We start from the raw sequence: 19,533 nt of genomic DNA on the forward strand, positions 1-19,533 counted from the left end.
GCATCATGCAGAAGCAGCATTGCCTAATGGTCCTCTTGGCCTGTCATCCACTCAGCAACTGATGATCTCTGTTATAGATCTAGTCTTATATTTTTATATTATGCCTATAATTTTTGTCTTTAATAAAAGAAAAATGAATTTTATCAACTAGTTTTTTTTTTTTTTAAATAAAGGGAGAAACTGTTAGCCAAATGACCATTCTTCAGAAATTTACCTGAGAGATCAATTTTGGTATTCTATTTTAATCCATTTATTCCTTATTATAAATTCCTACTTATTCTTGCTCCACAATACATTATTTAAACGTTAAGTTTGGAAAATACCATACTATACAACTATCAAGTAATTTTAACCTCTGTGAAGGATGAATAATTGTCAATGATAAATATAAAGCAGATTTTCTAAAATTTCTTTATTTCAAAAAGCTATTATACAGTTTCAATTTAAAAGACATATCAGCATGAAATATCTAATTATACAGCAACAGAATAAACAAAAAATACACTTAGAGGTTATCCAAAATAAATTCACAATTTTAAAGGTGAAATACAGATGTTTTTATCAAATAAACAAAATATTTTGTTTAGATGGTTTTTCTCTTAAACATCTGAGATGGACATCTTTTGAACTAGAACTAGACAACCTCTCAACCTACAAATAAGTGCTTATACTAACTTGTAAAAATAACCCCCTAAACCATTCAATGACTTATACAGTCACAAAACACTATAAAAGTCAAATAAATCATTGCTCTAAAATGTCTACCTTGAAAATGAAATCTACATCTGAGTTGTGAAGAGGAATAAGATGGTTTTTTTAAAAAGAAAAGCTGAGTCTTCCTGACTGATTTACTTTTTATGAAGTTTATCCTATTCAGACTATTTTCACAACACACTTTTATCCTGAAAGAGTGTGGAGGTGTTAAAGTATGAAAGCTTCTTTGGCCCTTAGATAGAGGTACCTGAAATGTAAACAATTGCAATGGGAGCCTTCTAGATGTGGATGCTTACTTCTTATATTGAGTTGGAGATGAATGTCCTTGTCTCTTAAAGATATGGTAATTTCCTTTCCAACAATAATAGATTTTTTTTTGATGTATTGAGATTTGTTTTCAAATGCCTTAAAAATAAAAATTCATGTATATTACTATAAAGAATAGTTTTTAAAAATCAGAGAAAAGCATTATATGATATTACACCACAGGTTTTATTCATGGTAAATGTCTGCATTTGTTTTTAAAAGCTTAGCTCTTATTATTAGCATTTTTTAACAAGATAGTAAGCAAGAATCCTTTGCCATACATAACTATATCCACAAATAAGATTTTTAACCTAATCCAATATTGAAAGCTAAATAATGAATATAGAGCAAAACACTACTAAAACCGTTTTCTATCACTGAATAGAATGCATTTAGAAAGACACAAGCATACTGAACATAGAAAACAATTTTGTGGATTTAGTCTCTAAGACTATAATGAAGAATGACATGCAATTCATAATTTCCTTAAAAAAATATTTTTAAATGGTATCATTTTTTTTGTTTTGTTTCGTTTGAGGGGAACACAATCTGTGTTTCCCAAACTTATCCTCCATTAATACTTAACAGCAAACTGTGTAAGCTTTCTCTCTCACCTGTAGATCACTTTGCATAATGACAACATAGAAACATTTTTCTGGTAACAGTGTCATGGCCATAAATTATCAGTATATTAAAAAAAACAAATATCAAGTGCAAATCTAGAAAACTTCCTTTAAAGAATTATGCAAACCCAGCACATGTGCAGTATCCCTATGATACAAGATTAAGTAGTATGACTTTTAAACGTGTATATAATGTCACACGTATACTAGAGACCATCTTCTATAAAGTTTAATAGTGTTGCCAAGTTAATAATTCTTTCAAGGCACTGAAGAATTATGTAGATGGAGTTTCCAAAAAACTAACAATTGCTTAAACTGTTAAAAAGCCCTGAGTCAGAACTTTCAATGCTTCCTGAAATTATATCTCAAACAAAATGGCACACTTATTTATTTTATAAAAATTATAAGATCTTTTTTTTTGGAGGAAAGAAGTCATGTTTATGAAACAAATCAAGAGACTATACAGGAAAATTAAAATATTCAGCAATATTATCTTAAGACATTTTGTACACATCAATTATCTTATAGTTATGGATTCAGGCACCAAATTAATGTGACAAGTCACTTCTCCTGTACCTACCACTTAAGTTCCCAACAAAATAAAAATCTCAATTTTAATCTCAGGTTCTCATTTCCTCTTTACCACACATAAGAAAAAATGATGGAAAAAGTAATACTCTGACAGAAAAGGAGGTAGAAAATGCAACTTACAATTTTAATGCATCAGCTCCACCATCTAGTTTACATTTATACTACAGTTTAACCCACTACTAACCATTTATCAGTACACTGAAGCTCAATCTAAAGAATTTCCCCCCTCACTGTAGTAAAGCACTATACACAAGACATTAAAGTTTCCTCAAATTTAATGTTTTAAAGTACAAGTGGAATCATTAATACTGCCATTGATATATATGTGTGTGTTAAAGTTCCAAGGATATATATTATCAAGTAATATCAGTAAGCATTCCTATCATAAATTCAAGCAAGTAAAATTAGGTTACGTTTGAGAGAAAAACATATTCTGAAACTTTGATGGTAAATTTAAAGACAATGGACATTTTCAACAAGGCACACATAATTTGTGAAAGTCTATTACCTCCCCCCATTTTGCTACAAATTCCAAGTTTACCTACTTGTGATACTTAACGTATATTTCTCCCCTTTGACTCAAAATGAAACAACAAACTCTTTCAATAAACAAGCATTTAAAACCTACCCAATTATTATCAATAATAATTGGGGCAGAGGGAGAGAAATGCTATTGCCCCAAATTTTAGAGACTTGACGTTTACCATGACTTCAGAGTGTGCAAACACTAACTACTAAATAAATCAGGTGTTGAATTTATATGTGGTCAAAATTCCATTCCACAGTGGAGTAAAAGAAAAGAGGAGTTGTTTACTGGGTAAAACATTTCAGTTTTACAAAGATAAAATTCTAGAGATCTGTTTCACAACAATGTGAATGTATTTAACAGTACTGAACTGTACACTTAGAAATAGTTAAGATGGCAAATTTTATGTTTTTTACCACAATAAAAAATGCAAAAAAATCTATTCCAAAATTCAATTTTTATACAAATTATTACTATAAAACACTTTTAGACACTGAGAGGATAAGTGCTTTTCCTTTTGAATTAAAAAAAGCAAGCCGTTAAAGTCTATAATTTACAAAACAATTGTCAATTAAACTAAACTAAATGATTGGTTAAGAGACCCGTTTTGTTCTTCAATTAAGCATATTCTCTTCACTAATGCTTTGATGAAATCTACATGATCCTCTTTTTTTCTTCTACACTCAAACATTGACTTTTCTGTTTCCCACATTTTGCAACCCCAATGCCCTGACTCATTTCTGTTCTCTTCGTTTTTTTAAGTTTAATTAATTCCTAGTCCAAAAAGGGTCCAGAATTCAGAATAAACAAAGAACAGCAATTAAGCAACACATAACTAGACAGGATGTTTCTAGTGCATTAAAAATGACCCAGCAAGCTTTGAAATTTGAACTGGACAAATCTTAAGCAACAAACAATTCAATATGCTAGCATGCTCTTAATGACTAAAGCCATTAAAAAATATGACAAAGTTATTTGCAATATTATCTATCAATTAATTTTATGCTTCAAATAGCTAACTGGTTAATTCGCAATCTTTAAAATTAAAAATATTTCAAGCATAATTCGTCCAGCTAAACACTTATCCAATAAAGTTCCTTCACTAATACAAAATTATCTTTTCTTAAACATCTTGCTCCTGACAAAATTAAATATGTATACAGTATAAGTAAAAATGTTAAATGATGTGAATACATACAATTAGGATAGCACCATCTGGTAAGTTGTGTGTGTCTGGAGTAAAAGAGCTGACAGTCTTAGAAGAATAAAGAAGAAAATGTGGGAGGGTGAGGGGGCATAGAAAGGGAATCCAAATATTACTCACTGACAAGTCTTCTAAAACATTAGGAAGCAATGCTATCAGTGCCTTTGGATTTCTTTCTTTCCTCTACAGATAGGACTTCAAATATACAACTGCCACACAATAAATTCTGAGAGTGCTAAGAGGCTGACCCCCCCCTTTTTTTCCCAACGTTGTGTATCTAGCCCCTGAAGCTCAATAAATACATTTTTTAAATAAATGCATGTTTTTTTTTTAAGTGATTCTAGGAAAACAGTTCTTTTAAACACAGGATAAAAAAGGTTTACATAATAAGAAGGAAACATCTAATTGGCAAAGTACTGCTAAAAGACATATAAGAGGTAGCAGTTTCAGTGAGCTGGAGAAAAGTCACTTAAATGATTAAATTCTTATTCTCTCTCACAAAAAAAAAACATTATTTTTTAGGTGCTTGAAAACATGAAGAAAAACATTTTCTATTTATTAAACAAACTTCAAAGTGATACAGATAAAGTCTGCAAGTATTTAGCACTGAAGTTTATAGTCACTTTATAACTTCTATAATAGAAAACAATTTCTCATATGATGGAAATAATTAAATTAGCTTGGAAGATGATATTGCCTTTTAGGGATATAAATTTTAGCACTGCAGCTTCAGAAGACAAAAGAGACTTCAATGAAAAACAACTAAGCCTTTCCACAGTTCTCGGATTGGCCAAATTACAAGAGTCAGCCAGGTGCTCCCTTCTTACCTGCTGACCTAGTGGAAATATGGGTGGTCTATGGATTGGAAGAAAAAAAAAAATACCTACTTCTGCTTTTTTCAAATTTGCAATAAGTCTGTCTCCCTATGTGAACATCATCATTTTAAAAAACGAAGCTCAAAATATACTTTAAAAATAGTCTCAGTGACCCCTTTCTAGATAACTGAATAGTCAACATAAAGTTTCAAATTTGAAATTTATAAAAACTTTACTATTCAAAATAATAAAGATTACTCAGCTAAACACAGATATGGGTTTGCTAAGACTACACAAGCAGCCAGCTAATAATTAAATAGCCAGTAACAGTGCTAAGAGGGCTAGACACATCATATTTTCACATTCAGGTGTTATAGAAGAAAAACAGAAATAAGAAAAGCTAGCCAGATTTAAAGGGCGAAAAAAACTACAAAAAAAAAAAAAAAATCCACTATACTTAGAAGTATGCTTATACACAGTACATAGTAGGTATTATTGTAAACAGCTGATTTTTTTTTAATAATCTAGCAGCAAGGAACCCCAAAACATTTTATGTATATATTTACCCTAGATACAAAAGATCACTCATTCAAAGGAGAGAAAACAATTAGAAGCTCTAGAGTCAAGTGTGCACCCCCCCCAATATTATACAGGCAATCAGACATATTTCTATAAATGTCTGGGTACTCTTTCTAAACAAGTATCAGTTATTAAGTTATTTACTGTATCTTGGATATTGTTGGCAGTTTAAATAATATCTTCATCTGTAGATATAAAGAAACTGTTTTCATTATAGAAGGAGTTACTATTTGAGAGAGAATAATGGAAGTAAGGCCTTTGATGAAGGTAAAATCAGTAATACTGTCAGAATTAATAGATACAGAGAGGAGAAAATTGCTGCCTTTGGACAAGGAATTCAAGCTGAATAGAACCTCAGAGGCCCAAATGGGGCTATATCATTGCACTGTTTAGATCAAGCCCAGATAAGTAATCACAGAGAAAACTGAAGTACACTTTTCACAGATATTTTTAATTGGCTGACTGCATAAATTTATATTAGAAATGCAACTGTTAATGGTCAGTAATAGGTACTTTTTTATTGCCCCCCTCTTCAGTTCTTCACTATGATTGTTTAAAACTGTAATCTGACTCAGTTTTCCTTTTAAATTTAGAAAGCAAGGTAAATGCAGGGTCAATATTCTCTTAATCTATGCTTCCAATGATACTAAGATTTCAGAAACAAACATTTGGATAACTTCTCATTATCTTAAAAACAGAATCTTCTCTTCAATAGTCCCTTAATCATGTGGAATTTGTAGTATAATTTTATCATTTAACATGTGACATAATAATTTGACTTGTTGTTTTCACTTGATGCATTACATCTCAGAGTACCCATGCCATTTCATTGTATAAAATCATAATAAACTGAAAGATACAAATGTACATGGAAGTACATTTTTTGAGTTAACAAATTTATAAATTTTAAGAGAAAATGCAATAAAAAGAAAAATAAAAGGAGATCCTTAAAGGATTTTCCCCTTAGAACTTAAAAGGAAATTACCTATGAATTACCATGGATTTAATGTTTCCAGTTTAAAAGAAGAAGAAAACAAAAATAAACAAAAATCATGATATCAAAACTGAAGAGTTTTGTTCTTCTAGTACATTGATAGTCAAATTGTACTCTAGTAAAGAAACTATGATATTAAAAATTAATTCATTAGAACTTCCAACTAGCTTAAAAGCTTACAAAGATCCCATGACCACATACTTTAGCTAACAAAACACTCTGTGTTTCTTAGTCAGTACAAAAGAATCCTTCGTTCAATAGCCTTGCGACAAATTGGACATTCACTCATTCGGTCTCCACATAGCTGGCATGTTCCGTGGCCACAGAGGAAAATCATATTCTTCAGACGATCCAAACACACAGGGCACATTGTCTGTAACGTGAGATAATAAAGTAATAAATGCTGAGACATTTTGTATTTTAAAATGTACTATGTGACAACTCCATTATGTCATAATATTTTGTTGTTGTTTCAAATAATTTTGTTGCTTTTTAAAAATTTAAAATGTTATCCCTATAAAATATAAATACTGGTTGTTCTATTGAGAAAATATACAAAGAACTACATAAAGTAAATACTAAATATAAAACAAAAGATGCAAATACCAAAATACAAAGGAAATGGATGAAAACAGTCCTACTCAGCTGCTCGTGCACGAAAACACTACCACATATCAGGTGTATTGGAGGGGGGGAGCAGTGTAGAGATGAACACTTGCCAGAATGAGGCTAGATACCATACAATCTCAGTACTATCATCACTCCTGTGTTAAAAAAAAAAACAAGGAAACTAAAGCTTAATGGGGTTCAAACCTTCCTCAAGGCAAGCAGTATGCCAGAATGTAAATTCAGATTACATAGCCCCAGAGCTCTTACTCTTAAAATGTGCTATACTATTCTACTAGCAATGCAAATTCCTTAAGTTAAAAATAATTACCCTTAGCTACATATTAATAAATTTCATACTTGAAGAATTTAGTTTGTTAGGTATACTTCTGTGAAAATATTCTAGGAAGTCATATTTATTCACAAAAACATATTTAATCTTATAACAAATTTTACCTTAATACTACACTTCATTTTGAATTATATCTTTTCCCTAATAACACACAAAAAAATACATAAGCAAAAATGTCTAGATTAAAAGACATATAAGGGGCTGGGGTTGTGGCTCAGCAGTAGAGCACTCACCTACCACGTGTGAGGCCCTGAGTTCTATCCTCAGCACCACGTTAAAATAAAGGTATTGTGCCCAACTACAACAAAAAATAACTATTAAAAAAAAAGACATATAGGTTTGAAGCTTATACGGCAATGTAGTTACCAACTTTGACAATACCAGAGATTAATGTTTAAAAAAAAAAAAAAAAAAAAAGACTTGTGGTTTAAATTGTTTACCACACTCCTCCAAGGCAAACTGTTACATCTAAAAGCAAAGCTAGAGAAAAATCACATCTTTTTGGATTTTGAAAAAGCCAAACCACCTTTTTCGCATCATTAAAAGTTTCATTTTCACTAAATTTTCTAGAATTCTAAATAATTAATAACTCCTCTTATTTCTAAAAGTAAATATATCTATGTAGCCTGTGCTACTGCTTTAATATTAATATCCTTTTTCTTTTTGGTACTGGGATTAAACTCAGGAGTACCTGATTACTGAGCTATGTTACCAGACATCCCAAGTCCTTTTTTATATTTTTATTCTGAGAGAGGATTTCACTAAATTGCTAAAGCTAGCCTCAGACTTGGGATCCTCCTGCCTCAGCTTTCCAAGTTGCTGGAGTTATAGGCATGTGCCACCATGCCTAGCTAATATCAATACTTTCTTAATTACAGCTGATATTAGTTTTTGTCTGTTAAAGAGACAAGGTGGTAATAGAAAGATGAGATATTTAAGTCAAGAGAGTTATTTAGATGTTTTCTTTAGTTTTCCTAATTAACCTTAATAGGTGTTCCTCCAAGAAATCCCAACATTTCTCAGAAAATTAGTTTGATTAAAACTACTTAAATACTAAGGTGATAAAATATGATCATATGGATTTTTAAGAAAGAATAAACTTGTTTTGGATGTAAGTAGTACTGAAGGCTGGGGCTATAGCTCAATGGAAGAACGCTTACTTAGCAATGTGCAATGCCCTGGGTTTCATCCCCAGCACCACTAAAAAAAGAGTAGAGCTGAATTTATTCTTTTAGGATCCATAAGAGAATTCAGTTAAGTCTCATCAGTGCATACAATACTCTGGTTTCTCTTCAGACAACATAAATCTTTCACCTTTTATTCCAATAATATATATATAAATTAGTAAAAGGGAAAAAAATTTCATTATTCAATGTAAAAGGCTAGGGATGTAGCTCAGTGGTAGAGAACTTGCCTGGCATGTGTTAGATCATAGTCTCAATCCCTAGCACTGCAAAATAAAACAAACAAACAAAAAATCCACAAAATTTAAATTCATACTAAGATAAAATGCTTTTCAAAAATCCACAAAATTTAAATTCATACTAAGATAAAATGCTTTTCATAGAAGAAAAAGATCAACTTTAAGTGAAATGAGAAAAAAACGGAGATGTTAGGAGCTTCAGAATTCTTTAAAATGTTTTATTTTGTATCAGAATGAGTCAGATATGTTTCAATCTACTTAAGAAACTTTAAAATCCTATTTATCTTTACTTACTTACTATATAACAATTGCTAAGTATGGGATTTAAAAAAAGAAAATGAATGCAATCAAAGTTTTCATCTTTTCATATGGGTGTTTAAATACCTAATAAATACATTATAGTCAATTCTAAACCAGTGGTGAATCATTATCTTGGGTTACTATCTATGACTACGTTACTTTCTTATAAATTCAGAAAGTGAACTCACTGAGTTATAACTGCATGGTTATACTGATGTAATGCTAAATCACAGAAAGAACATTTTTGCTGCTCAAACCTTTGAATCAGAATAAGCTGTTGGGTTAAATGGTAAGTATTATGGTTTAGATGTGGTGTCCTCCAAAAGCTCATGTGTGAAGACAATGCAAGAAGTTTTAGAGGAGAAATGATTGGGTTATAACTTTTTCATCGAATTAATTAATTCAGTGAATTAATTAACCTAATCAGTGAATTAATTCCTAATGGGATTAACTGAGTGGTACCTGGAGACAGGTGGGGTGTAGCAGGAGGGAGTGGTTCACTGGGAGTGTGGCTATTAGGTATATATTTTGTCTCTGGAGAGTGGAGTCTCTGCTTTCTGATCACCATGTGAGATGCTTCCCTCCCACCACACTCTTCTGCCATGATGTTGAGCCTCACCTTAAGCCCCTAGGAATGGAGTCAGCCTTCTATGGACTAAGACCTCTGAAACTGTGGGCCCTCAAATAAACTTTTCATCTCTAAAATTTTTCTGGTCAGACCTTTTAGTCACAGCAGCAAAAAAAAAAAAAAAAAAAAAAAACTGAATGAACAGTTAAGGCCGGGCCAAAAAAAAAAAGGACTTGCTTTTTTATGTACCTCATACCTCATACCTCCAAATTTCAGCCAGTTTCTTTCTCTTGTTGATTTGGTTAAATATTGAGTAGATATACTCCTTTGTTGATATGTATAAGATATTAAAAACAACATAACCAAAACTGAGTTTAAAGTATGGAATGCTATTTTCACTTTTGAAACCCCTTCAACAACTTCCTCAATCCCTTCCATCCACCATTTATTGATAACCACTATTCTGAATTTTACATTTGCTTTACTATGCAAATACTCACTCTCTCTCTCTTTCCTTTCTATCAAAGTATCACATGTACACAAATATATATATAAATCATAAAAGCTCACAAACTGATAAAACTCAGGTAACTGGCTCTAGAAACTTCCCTTGTGCCTCCAGTCAAGAAAACCACAACCCTTAACTTTAAATGCCTCATATATGATTTTTTCCAAGTTTTTCTTCCTAAACAATACCCTGTTCAGTTTTGTTAGGCAATGACAAACTATCTTCCAAAGTGTTTTTTCTAATTCATATTCCACCAGCAGTGTAAGAGTTATGGCTACTATACATTCTTTGTTAGATTGGACTTTCCCCACTCTAACAGATTTGAAAAGGTCCCTCACTGTGGTTTTCCTAGTTAGTAATGTGGTTGAGCATTTTTTCCCATATTTATTAGTCATTTACATGTTTTCTACTTTGGAAAAATACCTGGCTAAATCTCCTACTCTGACACTATTCATTACAAATATTCAAATGCTACAAGTAATACAATATTTTAAACTATGCTACCTAGAGAAAATTCAACTACTTTTACCAAAAAGTATCACATAGCATCTGAGAACTACTGTTCAACGTAACAAAATCATTACCTGCTCCTTAATGTCCTGTAACTGTTGCTGCAACTTTTGCACATCTGCATTGACATTGGTATTATCCTTGTCCTTTTGTAACACTGGAATATTCCCGCTTGCTATAACAGAGATAAAAAAATTTTAGTTATTCCTGTTTTAACATAAAATGATATTTCTAAAATTATTACTATTTTGTTTATTTAAAAACAAGACTATATATAAGAATCTTTAAAATATTTTTCATGCTTGGACAATAGATACAATAGTTACATTCTTTAAGCTTCAAAAATACTGGCTTGCACATTAATTTCTAATTTTATTTAACACTGTTAAGACAACAATCCACAGACTTCTAGATTTTCCAAGGCTCTTCCTGCTTTGTTTGGAAGTTCACAAATATATTTCATGCTTATTTTCTCTGCTCTTATACCACAGAACTCAAAAAATCAGGTAGCAGTTTTGGCAGTCCTAATTAAAGTCTCTCAGATTATTTTTATGAAGACACACAAAAAACTCCTTTCTTTATGTCCAGATTTGCTTCTTGTTACTGATCTGAAATGAGGAACTCAAGAAAGGCCTTTATCAGTAGACTGCAAAAATAAAGGGAAATCCTTAATTTCATGTTTCCTATTCTCTGTATTCTTGGTCTTTTACTCCTGGTCATCCCTAGGATTTTTATTCTGCTCTATTTGTGAAAAAAGACAAAAGCTTTGGACAGAAGTGAGTACAATAATGTTTTTTCTCATCTGTTCAAAAACACATTTATATAACAAAGAAACCATCTGGCTAAAAGACAAAAAATAATTTTAAACAGCTGTATTATTTAAAAGGCTGAAGGTAATGACTGGGGACATAATTCAGTGGTAGAGTACTTGCCCCACATGCATAAGGCCCTGGCTGGGTTCAATCCTAGTACCACAAAATCAAATTTAAAAAGTAATTATTTTTCATTTTTCTACTTGTTTGCTATGTTACAGTTTAGCATACCTACTATTCCATAAAATACAAACAACTTAAATAAACTTGGAGACCTTCAACATAAAGAAACCAGGTTTATATTTTTGCAAACTGAAAAAATAACTTGTAATATGATGTTCCCCCTCAATATACACTAAATTGGGTTCATGTGTACCTCAATGGAACAGCATGTAGTTAGCATGCACAAAGCCCTGGATTTCCCGCCCTCCAGCATCACCCAAAATTTTATCTTAAAAATAGAGAGCAAATATTCATTTAAAAAAATATTTAGCTTTTTCGTTGTAGTTGGGCACAATACCTTTATTTTATTTATTTATTTTTATGTGGTGCTGAGGATGGAACCCAGGATCTCTCATGTGCCAGGCAAACGCTCTACTGCTGATATTCTTTAAGCAAGAATACAATATTCTTTATACCACACATGAGGATCCTCAAAAGACATATATTTTAAGGTCTATAATCTATAATCTCAAAATTATAATGAAAGCACCAGAAAACTATACTGGTTCCGCTGTGTGGATCCAACTCACTTAGCTTATTTTTCATAAAGCAACAATGTATTAAAAATGGGAAGAGTGGGGCTGAGGTTGTGGCTCAGTGGCAGAGCACTTGCCTAGCGGGTTCGATCCTCAGCACCACATATAAATAAATGAAAAATAAAGGTATGTCAACAACTAGAAAATATTTTTTTTAATTGTTAAAAAATAAATAAAATAAATAAATGGGGAGAGATATTCAAGAAAATCCCAACAAGAAAGCAAATAAGAAAATGCTTTAAGAAAATTCACTTACAGATATCATCAGCGGCATCTTCTGAACTTTTTCCTCCACAGCACATAATGAAAGGCACTCTCCGTTCAACTACTGCCCGACACTGTACACACTTTTTCATTAGGCTAGCACAGTCTGAAAATTAGTAACACAAACATGTCTTACAAGAAAAAGCATCAATTAAAATATTGCCTTTTGCTACTTATTTCTATTAAATTTTACACTTAAAACATTAATAAGGGGCTGGGATTGTGGTTCAGTGGTAAAGTGCTCACCTAGCATGCACAAGACACTGGGTTCGATCCTCAGCATCACAATACCAGACCTTAAATTATATTACAAAGCAACAGTAACAAAACAACTTGGTATTGGCACCAAAACAGACTTGTAGACCAATAGTAAAGAATAGAGACAAATAGTAAAGACACATAGTAAAGACAATAGTAAAGACATAGAGACAAACCCACATAAATATAGTTATCTCATACTAGACAAAGGCGCCAAACACATTTATTGGAGAAGACTGTCTCTTCAACAAATGGTGCTGGGAAAACTGGAAATCCATATGCAGCAAAATAAAATTAAGTCCCTATCTCTCACCATGCACAAAACTCAATTCAAAGTGGATCAAGGACCTAAGCATTAAACTAGAGACCCTGTGCCTAACAGAAGAAAAAGTAGGCCCAAATCTTCATCATGTCAGATTAGGCCCCGACTTCCTTAATAAGACTCCTATAGCAGAAGAAATAAAATCAGGAATCAATAAATGGGATGAATTCAAACTAAAAAGTTTCTTCTCAGCAAAAGAAATAATCAGTGAGGTGAACAAACATTTTGGTAGCAAATTTTTACCATACGCATATCAGATAGAGCACTAATCTCTAGGATATATAAAGAACTCAAAAAACTTAACTCCAAAAAAAACAAATAACCCAATTAGTAAATGGCCAAGGAACTGAACAGACAATTCTCAGAAGATGATATTCAATTAATCAACAAACCTATGAAAAAATGTTCAACATCTCTAGCAATTAGAGAAATGCAAATCAAAACTATGCTGCGATTTCATCTTACTCCAGTCAGAATGGCAGCTATTAAGAATATAAACAACAAGTTTTGTTGAGGATATGGGGGAAAAGGCATACTCATACATTGCTGGTGGGACTGCAAATTGGTGCAACCAATATGGAAAGCAAATTTGTGCAACCAATATGGAAAGTTTGAATTCATCCCATTTATGGAGATTCCTTGGAAAACTGGGATTGGAACCACCATTTGACCCAGCTATCCCGCTCCTTGGTTTATACTCAAAGGACTTAAAAATAGCATACTATAGGAACAGAGCCACATCAATGTTTATAACAGCACAATTCACAATAGCTAAAATGTGGAACCAACCTAGATGCCCTTCACTACATGAACTGGATAAAGAAACTGTGGTACATATAAACAATGGAATATTATTCAGCATTAAAAGAGAATAAAATCATGGCATTTGCAGGTAAATGGATGGAGCTGGAGAATATTATGCTAAATGAATTAAGCCAATTCCAAAAACCCAAACGCCAAATGTTTTCTCTGATATGTGGATGCTGATCCATAATGAGAGCAGCAGGGAGCATGGGAGGAATAGAAGAAATTTAGATAGGGCAAAGGGGAGGGAAAGGAGGGAGCATGGGGGGTAGGAAATACAGTAGAATGCGATGGACATCATTACCTTAAGTACATGTATGAAGACATGAATGGTGTGACTCTACCTTGTATACAACCAGAGACATGAAAAATTGTGCTCTATATGTGTACTATGAATTGAAATGCATAAATAACAATTTAGAATAAATAAATTTAAATTTATTTTTAAAAATATAAACTGATACAACAGAGTACATTCAGCCTAATCTACTACTCCAAGCAGAGGAAAATAGCTGACAGTCTGATATTCTATCAGTCTGATAGAATATATAGAGATTGAATATATATACATATATCTATATATATTCTATAAATTTTGTTTCACTTCATATTGTTGTAATTATAACTGAGGAAGTTTCATACAGGCTACTTACTTTCACAAGCACACATGTGTCCACAAGGCTGAAAAAGAACAGCTGCTTTCTTGTCAGAGCATACCACACATTCTTCAATCTACAGTGAAGAAGCAAAAGCACAGAATAAAAAACTACAGATAAATCTAATAACTCTAACAACTCCTTTTATATCCAAATACAGGATATAAATGTGTATTACATTTCTCTGTCCTTAATACACACACATCCCCTCTATCTTCTACTTTCCTAGTTGCTCATTTTCACATATTTATGCACTCTACCTTAACAGGCGCTATTTCTGCATTTGTCTCCCTTCCCAAACTAAAAAATCATGTAAAAAAACTTCATTTCCTCTGAAGTCAAGAAGAAAGGGCTGGACTTCAGTTTTTTTCCAGAAACTACATTTGAAAGGGAACTGATAGGATAATGAACAAATCAGAGTATAAAAATAAATAAGAGAAGATAGATATATAACATTAATAAAAATCTAGCCAGATGAATCATATTGTTAAAGTTCAAGAGGGATTTTTCTGTTACGTACATATAAGGAACTCTAAAAGCACACTATTTTGGAAGTTGGTCAATTCCCATACTGCCTGGGGCCCAAAGCTTTGGATTATTCTTTCTCCCTAAACTACAAGTCTTCCAATCTTTCTATAATTTCTCTCAACGTTAGCTCCTCTCTTCATATCTACTAGATTAATTCAATTTTGATGTGTGACTATTAACAACCTTGGCTCTGGTTTCCTTTTTCCCCTCACCCAATCTCTAGTGCCCTTGGCTTCACATTGGTCTACTACCCATTCTTTGTCTTTCTAACACAAGGTCATATTTAGCTCTTTCTTGTGTCATTTAAAACTACTCTCCAAAAACGATAACCACCACCCACCTATAACTTCCCAAAATTCCAAGCATATGCTCACATGCATTCTCACATACCCATGTGCAAGTGTACTCTTGCACACGCCCCCTCCCCAACTTTCTCAACTTATGCCTCAATATGTACACAGAATTTACATAGTTGAAGTAATAACAGAATTCAGTAAAACATGGTTAGTTAGGACCCTATTATTGCTGGATTCTAAATCTAGCCAACACTGAATCATCTAACATTGTTTTTAAAGAGTTTAAGATAATATAGTAAATTGATTTAACAACCATATATTTACTCATTCTCCCATTAAAAAAAAAATCTTTGAAAGCATAATTTTCCTCCCAGGAGTGGAATTATTAAGTGAAAGCATGTGATATATGAGAATGGCCTCCCAGCCTCCAGCAGTGTTTAGAAAATGACTATTTCATACTTTTCTTGTTAGCATTTTTTGGAAACTTATTTTTGCAATTTCAACAGAAATGGTCCGTGTTAATTTTTTATGTGTTTGTAATTCTCTAATTGCTATAAAATCCATGCTTCCAAATCCAACAAAATACCAGTTTTATTATTTGTTTTACTTTCATGAATATGTTCACTACCTTTTAACCACTTGGGGTCACTATTTCTTTATAGTCAAACACTCTAAAATCAATCCAGCAAAACTGCTGGGTGGGCATTTTAGTTCTCATACTTTTCTACAGGTTTGAAAATTTCACAGTATACAATATAAAGTAGATTTACATAAATCTTTAGGTTACAGAGGGCTTTGGAAGAAAAACAGTAGATAATATTTTTTAACTGTAAAACTTAAGGTATAAAAAAGGAAAAACATTGAGCTAAAAATTTTTTCTGAGAGTAAAAGTTACATTCAAATAATAAATTAGGTTGGCAAACTAAGATAAAACTGTAAACCAGCAATAAATTCAGAAATTCTTAGTCCTAATAAATGTATAAATTATACATTCTTATATTTTAAAATGTTATTTGGAAGAACAAAATTAAACAAATCATATTAGATAGTCTCTTCTATCATTATTTATAGTCTCAAAAAACTTCATAAAATGATAAAATACTACATAAAAAAAAAATTACCTTTGTCCTGGACTGAACTTGTTCTTTACAGATGAGGCATTTTTTGACTCGTGGAGAACATAAAGAACAGGTTGCAATATGTCCACAAGGGCCAAAAAGAGTATCTCTCTTCATATCTGAGCACACCATACACTCTTCTAAGGTTTCAGAATCATTACTGATCATAGAAGGACTCCGAGAACCTACTTGACCACTAATAAAGGAAAATATTCCAAATTAAGCCCATCAAAATATTTCAGTAACAAATAACAATTTAGAATAAATTGTAGCTCAATAGTAGAGTGCTTGCCTACCACATGTGAGGCACTAGGTTGAATGCTCAGCACTACATAAAAATAAACAAACAAAATGAAAGTATGGTGTCCATCTATAACTAATTTTTTTAAAATTTCAGTAACAAATTCATTAATTGTCTTTAAAACATCTACAGCAGGGCTGGGGATGCGGCTAAGCGGTAATGCACTCGCCTGGCATGCGCGGGGCACTGGGTTCAATCCTCCACACCATATAAAAAAAATAAAGATGTTGTGTTCACCGAAAACTAAAAATAAATATTAAAAAATTCTCTCTCTTGGAAAAAAAAAATCCACAGCACTATTAGTATATGCAAAAACAAGTGTTTATGTTAAAAAAATCAAGTGTTCATATAAATATCTTTATATGAAATCCTGTATATTGTATTTTGCTATCTATCTATCCATCTCTCTCTCTCTCTCTCTCGCTCTCTCTCTCTCTATATATATATATATACACACACATCTCTATCTGCTTCTACTATTATTTCAAACTTCAAACTACATGAATCCTCCTCACTCAATAGAAAAGGATGAATCTTCTAACAAAGAAATAAAAAAACATTTTAACATTAACAATACTCAGAATCTGTTGTGTGTATACACACATACACACATATAAAAGCAGAAGGAGGACTAGGAATAAAACAAAAATTCTAACTAGCATCCATGTTAGTTATACTAACTAAAGACAAGATGAGGCATTACCAGAGTCCACAACTTATAGAACACTTCAAAAAATATGACACTCCAGCTGCTTTTTGGACATTTCATTAAGTTTATCCTTAAGGAGTTTAAAATTATGTTACAGAAAGACAAAATATATCTATAAAAATATAGATACAAAACACAGAAATACATATGTGTGACTAATTACACCTACAGAAAAGGTACTGTTTCTACCATAAGCTTCAGAAACTCATGAAAACACACAGGTTCTATCCTTGGCTCCACTGTTAAAAAGTTATTACAGTGTTTCTAGGTTTATGTAAACACTCTTATTATAGTACCTTGTATCTATCTATAGATGCATCTTTCTGTAATAGAATTTAATATTCCTTAAGTATACACTTAAATACATATAATGATATATCACATTCGCCAATAACACAGCTCCATGCATGGGTTCCAAAGAGATGCCATTTCATCACTACACATAAATTATGAGAAGTAAAAGAACACAAAGGTCAAGGGATATCCACTGAAATGCTTAGCAACAAGAAATGGACATAAAGGGCAATAATATTGCACAGCAATATTAGGATAAAACAGTAGAGATGTGTTCCTTTTTGTATATCTATAATATCTCATAAGAAAAATATTTAAATCATAAAAATATCACTGACATATTTTACTTTCAGAAAAAAAGGCAAATGTGAAATAATCATCTTTAGAGAAAACTCCACAGGGAATTGGTTTCCCTTATTTGTTCACCGTTTCAATCCTTCATTGATACTTCACTGAGTGCCTGTCAGGCTCTATTCAGGATGCTAGAATTGTTACCAAGTTTAGTAAGAGATGTATTTTGTTCATAAAATATAAATTGTCCCTCTTAGAAAAATATTAAAATTTTAAATATATCTAATGTCACAGAAAATTTACTAGTAACATGTTTTCTTTCTTTCTTTCATTTTTTTAGTACCGGAGATTGAACTCGGGCACTCCACCACTGAGTCACATCCCCAGCCTTATTTTGTATTTTATTTAAAGACAGGGTCTCACTGAGTTGCTAAGTGCCTCCTTTTTGCTGAGGCTGGCTTTGAACACCTTTTCTTACAGATAAATTCTTCTAACACATACATTCCTAGAAAATCAATAGTTTTAGAAAAGTATCTTGAACATACTGTGCATAAAGCAGTACACTTAACAACATGGAAAACAACATGAAATAACAGATACTTTTCAGGAAAGAAAGGAGCAACAAAAGGATACAGGAATTGTACAAAGACACTTTCAATTCCTCTATTATATAACCACATAATACTTTATGGAATATTAAAGTTTATGATAATAAATAATACACACCTGACTTTTTCTTTATGACACTTTGCCAACGCTTTGCAGAGACTTGGATCAGGACAGAGATCAAGTGGAGATTGACCCTTCTTATTTCGAATGCCAAGGTCAGCGCCATTGGCTGCCAAGAAACAGGCAATAGATGCTGCACTCTTCTTCTCTGCCCCCTGGGTACCAAGTCCCATTATTAACTGAAATCAAATGAAAAGAACCATAATTTTTTCATTAGGAGTCTGCTATCAATTATTACTATAGTATATTATATACATATGTGTGTGCTTGCACAGGAGCACAAGTGGTGAATATCTATGAGTTTCCTTTCTATCATTCAGTCCTCTTTCCCCTACATCCCTCAATTTTCATAGGCATATAATTTGAAAATTGATTTATCCTCCAGTTGTAACAGGGGAAAAAGTGGCTCAGTCCAATCAGATATCCACCCCACCTATGTAAGTACTTCAGGGACAGATACACAATCCCAATCAGGTCAATTAAGGCCAATAAAACTCAACAACAAGACTTCTGGTTGAGATACTGAAGAAATAGTTCTCTTTTCTCTTCAATTTGGCTCTGAAGATGCTAGAAAACAACTTGAAATAATGAAGAGAAAGACAGCTGAGAAAAGAAACTAACTATAAATTTACTAAGCATCTATAATGTACTCAGTACTATACTACATCAAATACTTTCCATGATCTTTATAACAGATTCTGTAGGCAGATACTTCCCTCTCTCCATTTTAAAATGAGAAAAAGGGGAGGCACAAAGGAGTTAGAAAATACACCC

General features: G+C 32.2%; 1 protein-coding gene across 2 annotated transcripts in view; it reads right to left on the bottom strand.

Moving 5' to 3' along the window:
• Positions 1-484: 484 nt before the first annotated feature.
• Positions 485-19,533, bottom strand: part of Mib1 (MIB E3 ubiquitin protein ligase 1) — a 130,537-nt gene continuing 111,488 nt past the window's right edge. Inside the window, exons 16-22 of one of the 2 annotated variants that reach the window (XM_076836650.1) lie at positions 18,757-18,938; positions 16,439-16,631; positions 14,491-14,569; positions 12,446-12,559; positions 10,694-10,794; positions 6,554-6,725; positions 485-1,119 (exon numbers count right to left, since the gene is read on the bottom strand). In XM_076836650.1, coding sequence (XP_076692765.1) covers positions 6,585-6,725; positions 10,694-10,794; positions 12,446-12,559; positions 14,491-14,569; positions 16,439-16,631; positions 18,757-18,938 — 810 coding nt within the window. In that variant the 3' untranslated portion in view covers positions 485-1,119; positions 6,554-6,584. Of the gene's footprint in view, positions 1,120-1,182; positions 6,726-10,693; positions 10,795-12,445; positions 12,560-14,490; positions 14,570-16,438; positions 16,632-18,756; positions 18,939-19,533 lie in introns of those variants that run through there. The other variant, XM_076836649.1, reaches the window with a different exon arrangement.

Source organism: Callospermophilus lateralis, chromosome 17, assembly GCF_048772815.1.
Source record: "Callospermophilus lateralis isolate mCalLat2 chromosome 17, mCalLat2.hap1, whole genome shotgun sequence".
In the NCBI taxonomy this organism is placed as follows: Eukaryota; Metazoa; Chordata; class Mammalia; order Rodentia; family Sciuridae; genus Callospermophilus; species Callospermophilus lateralis.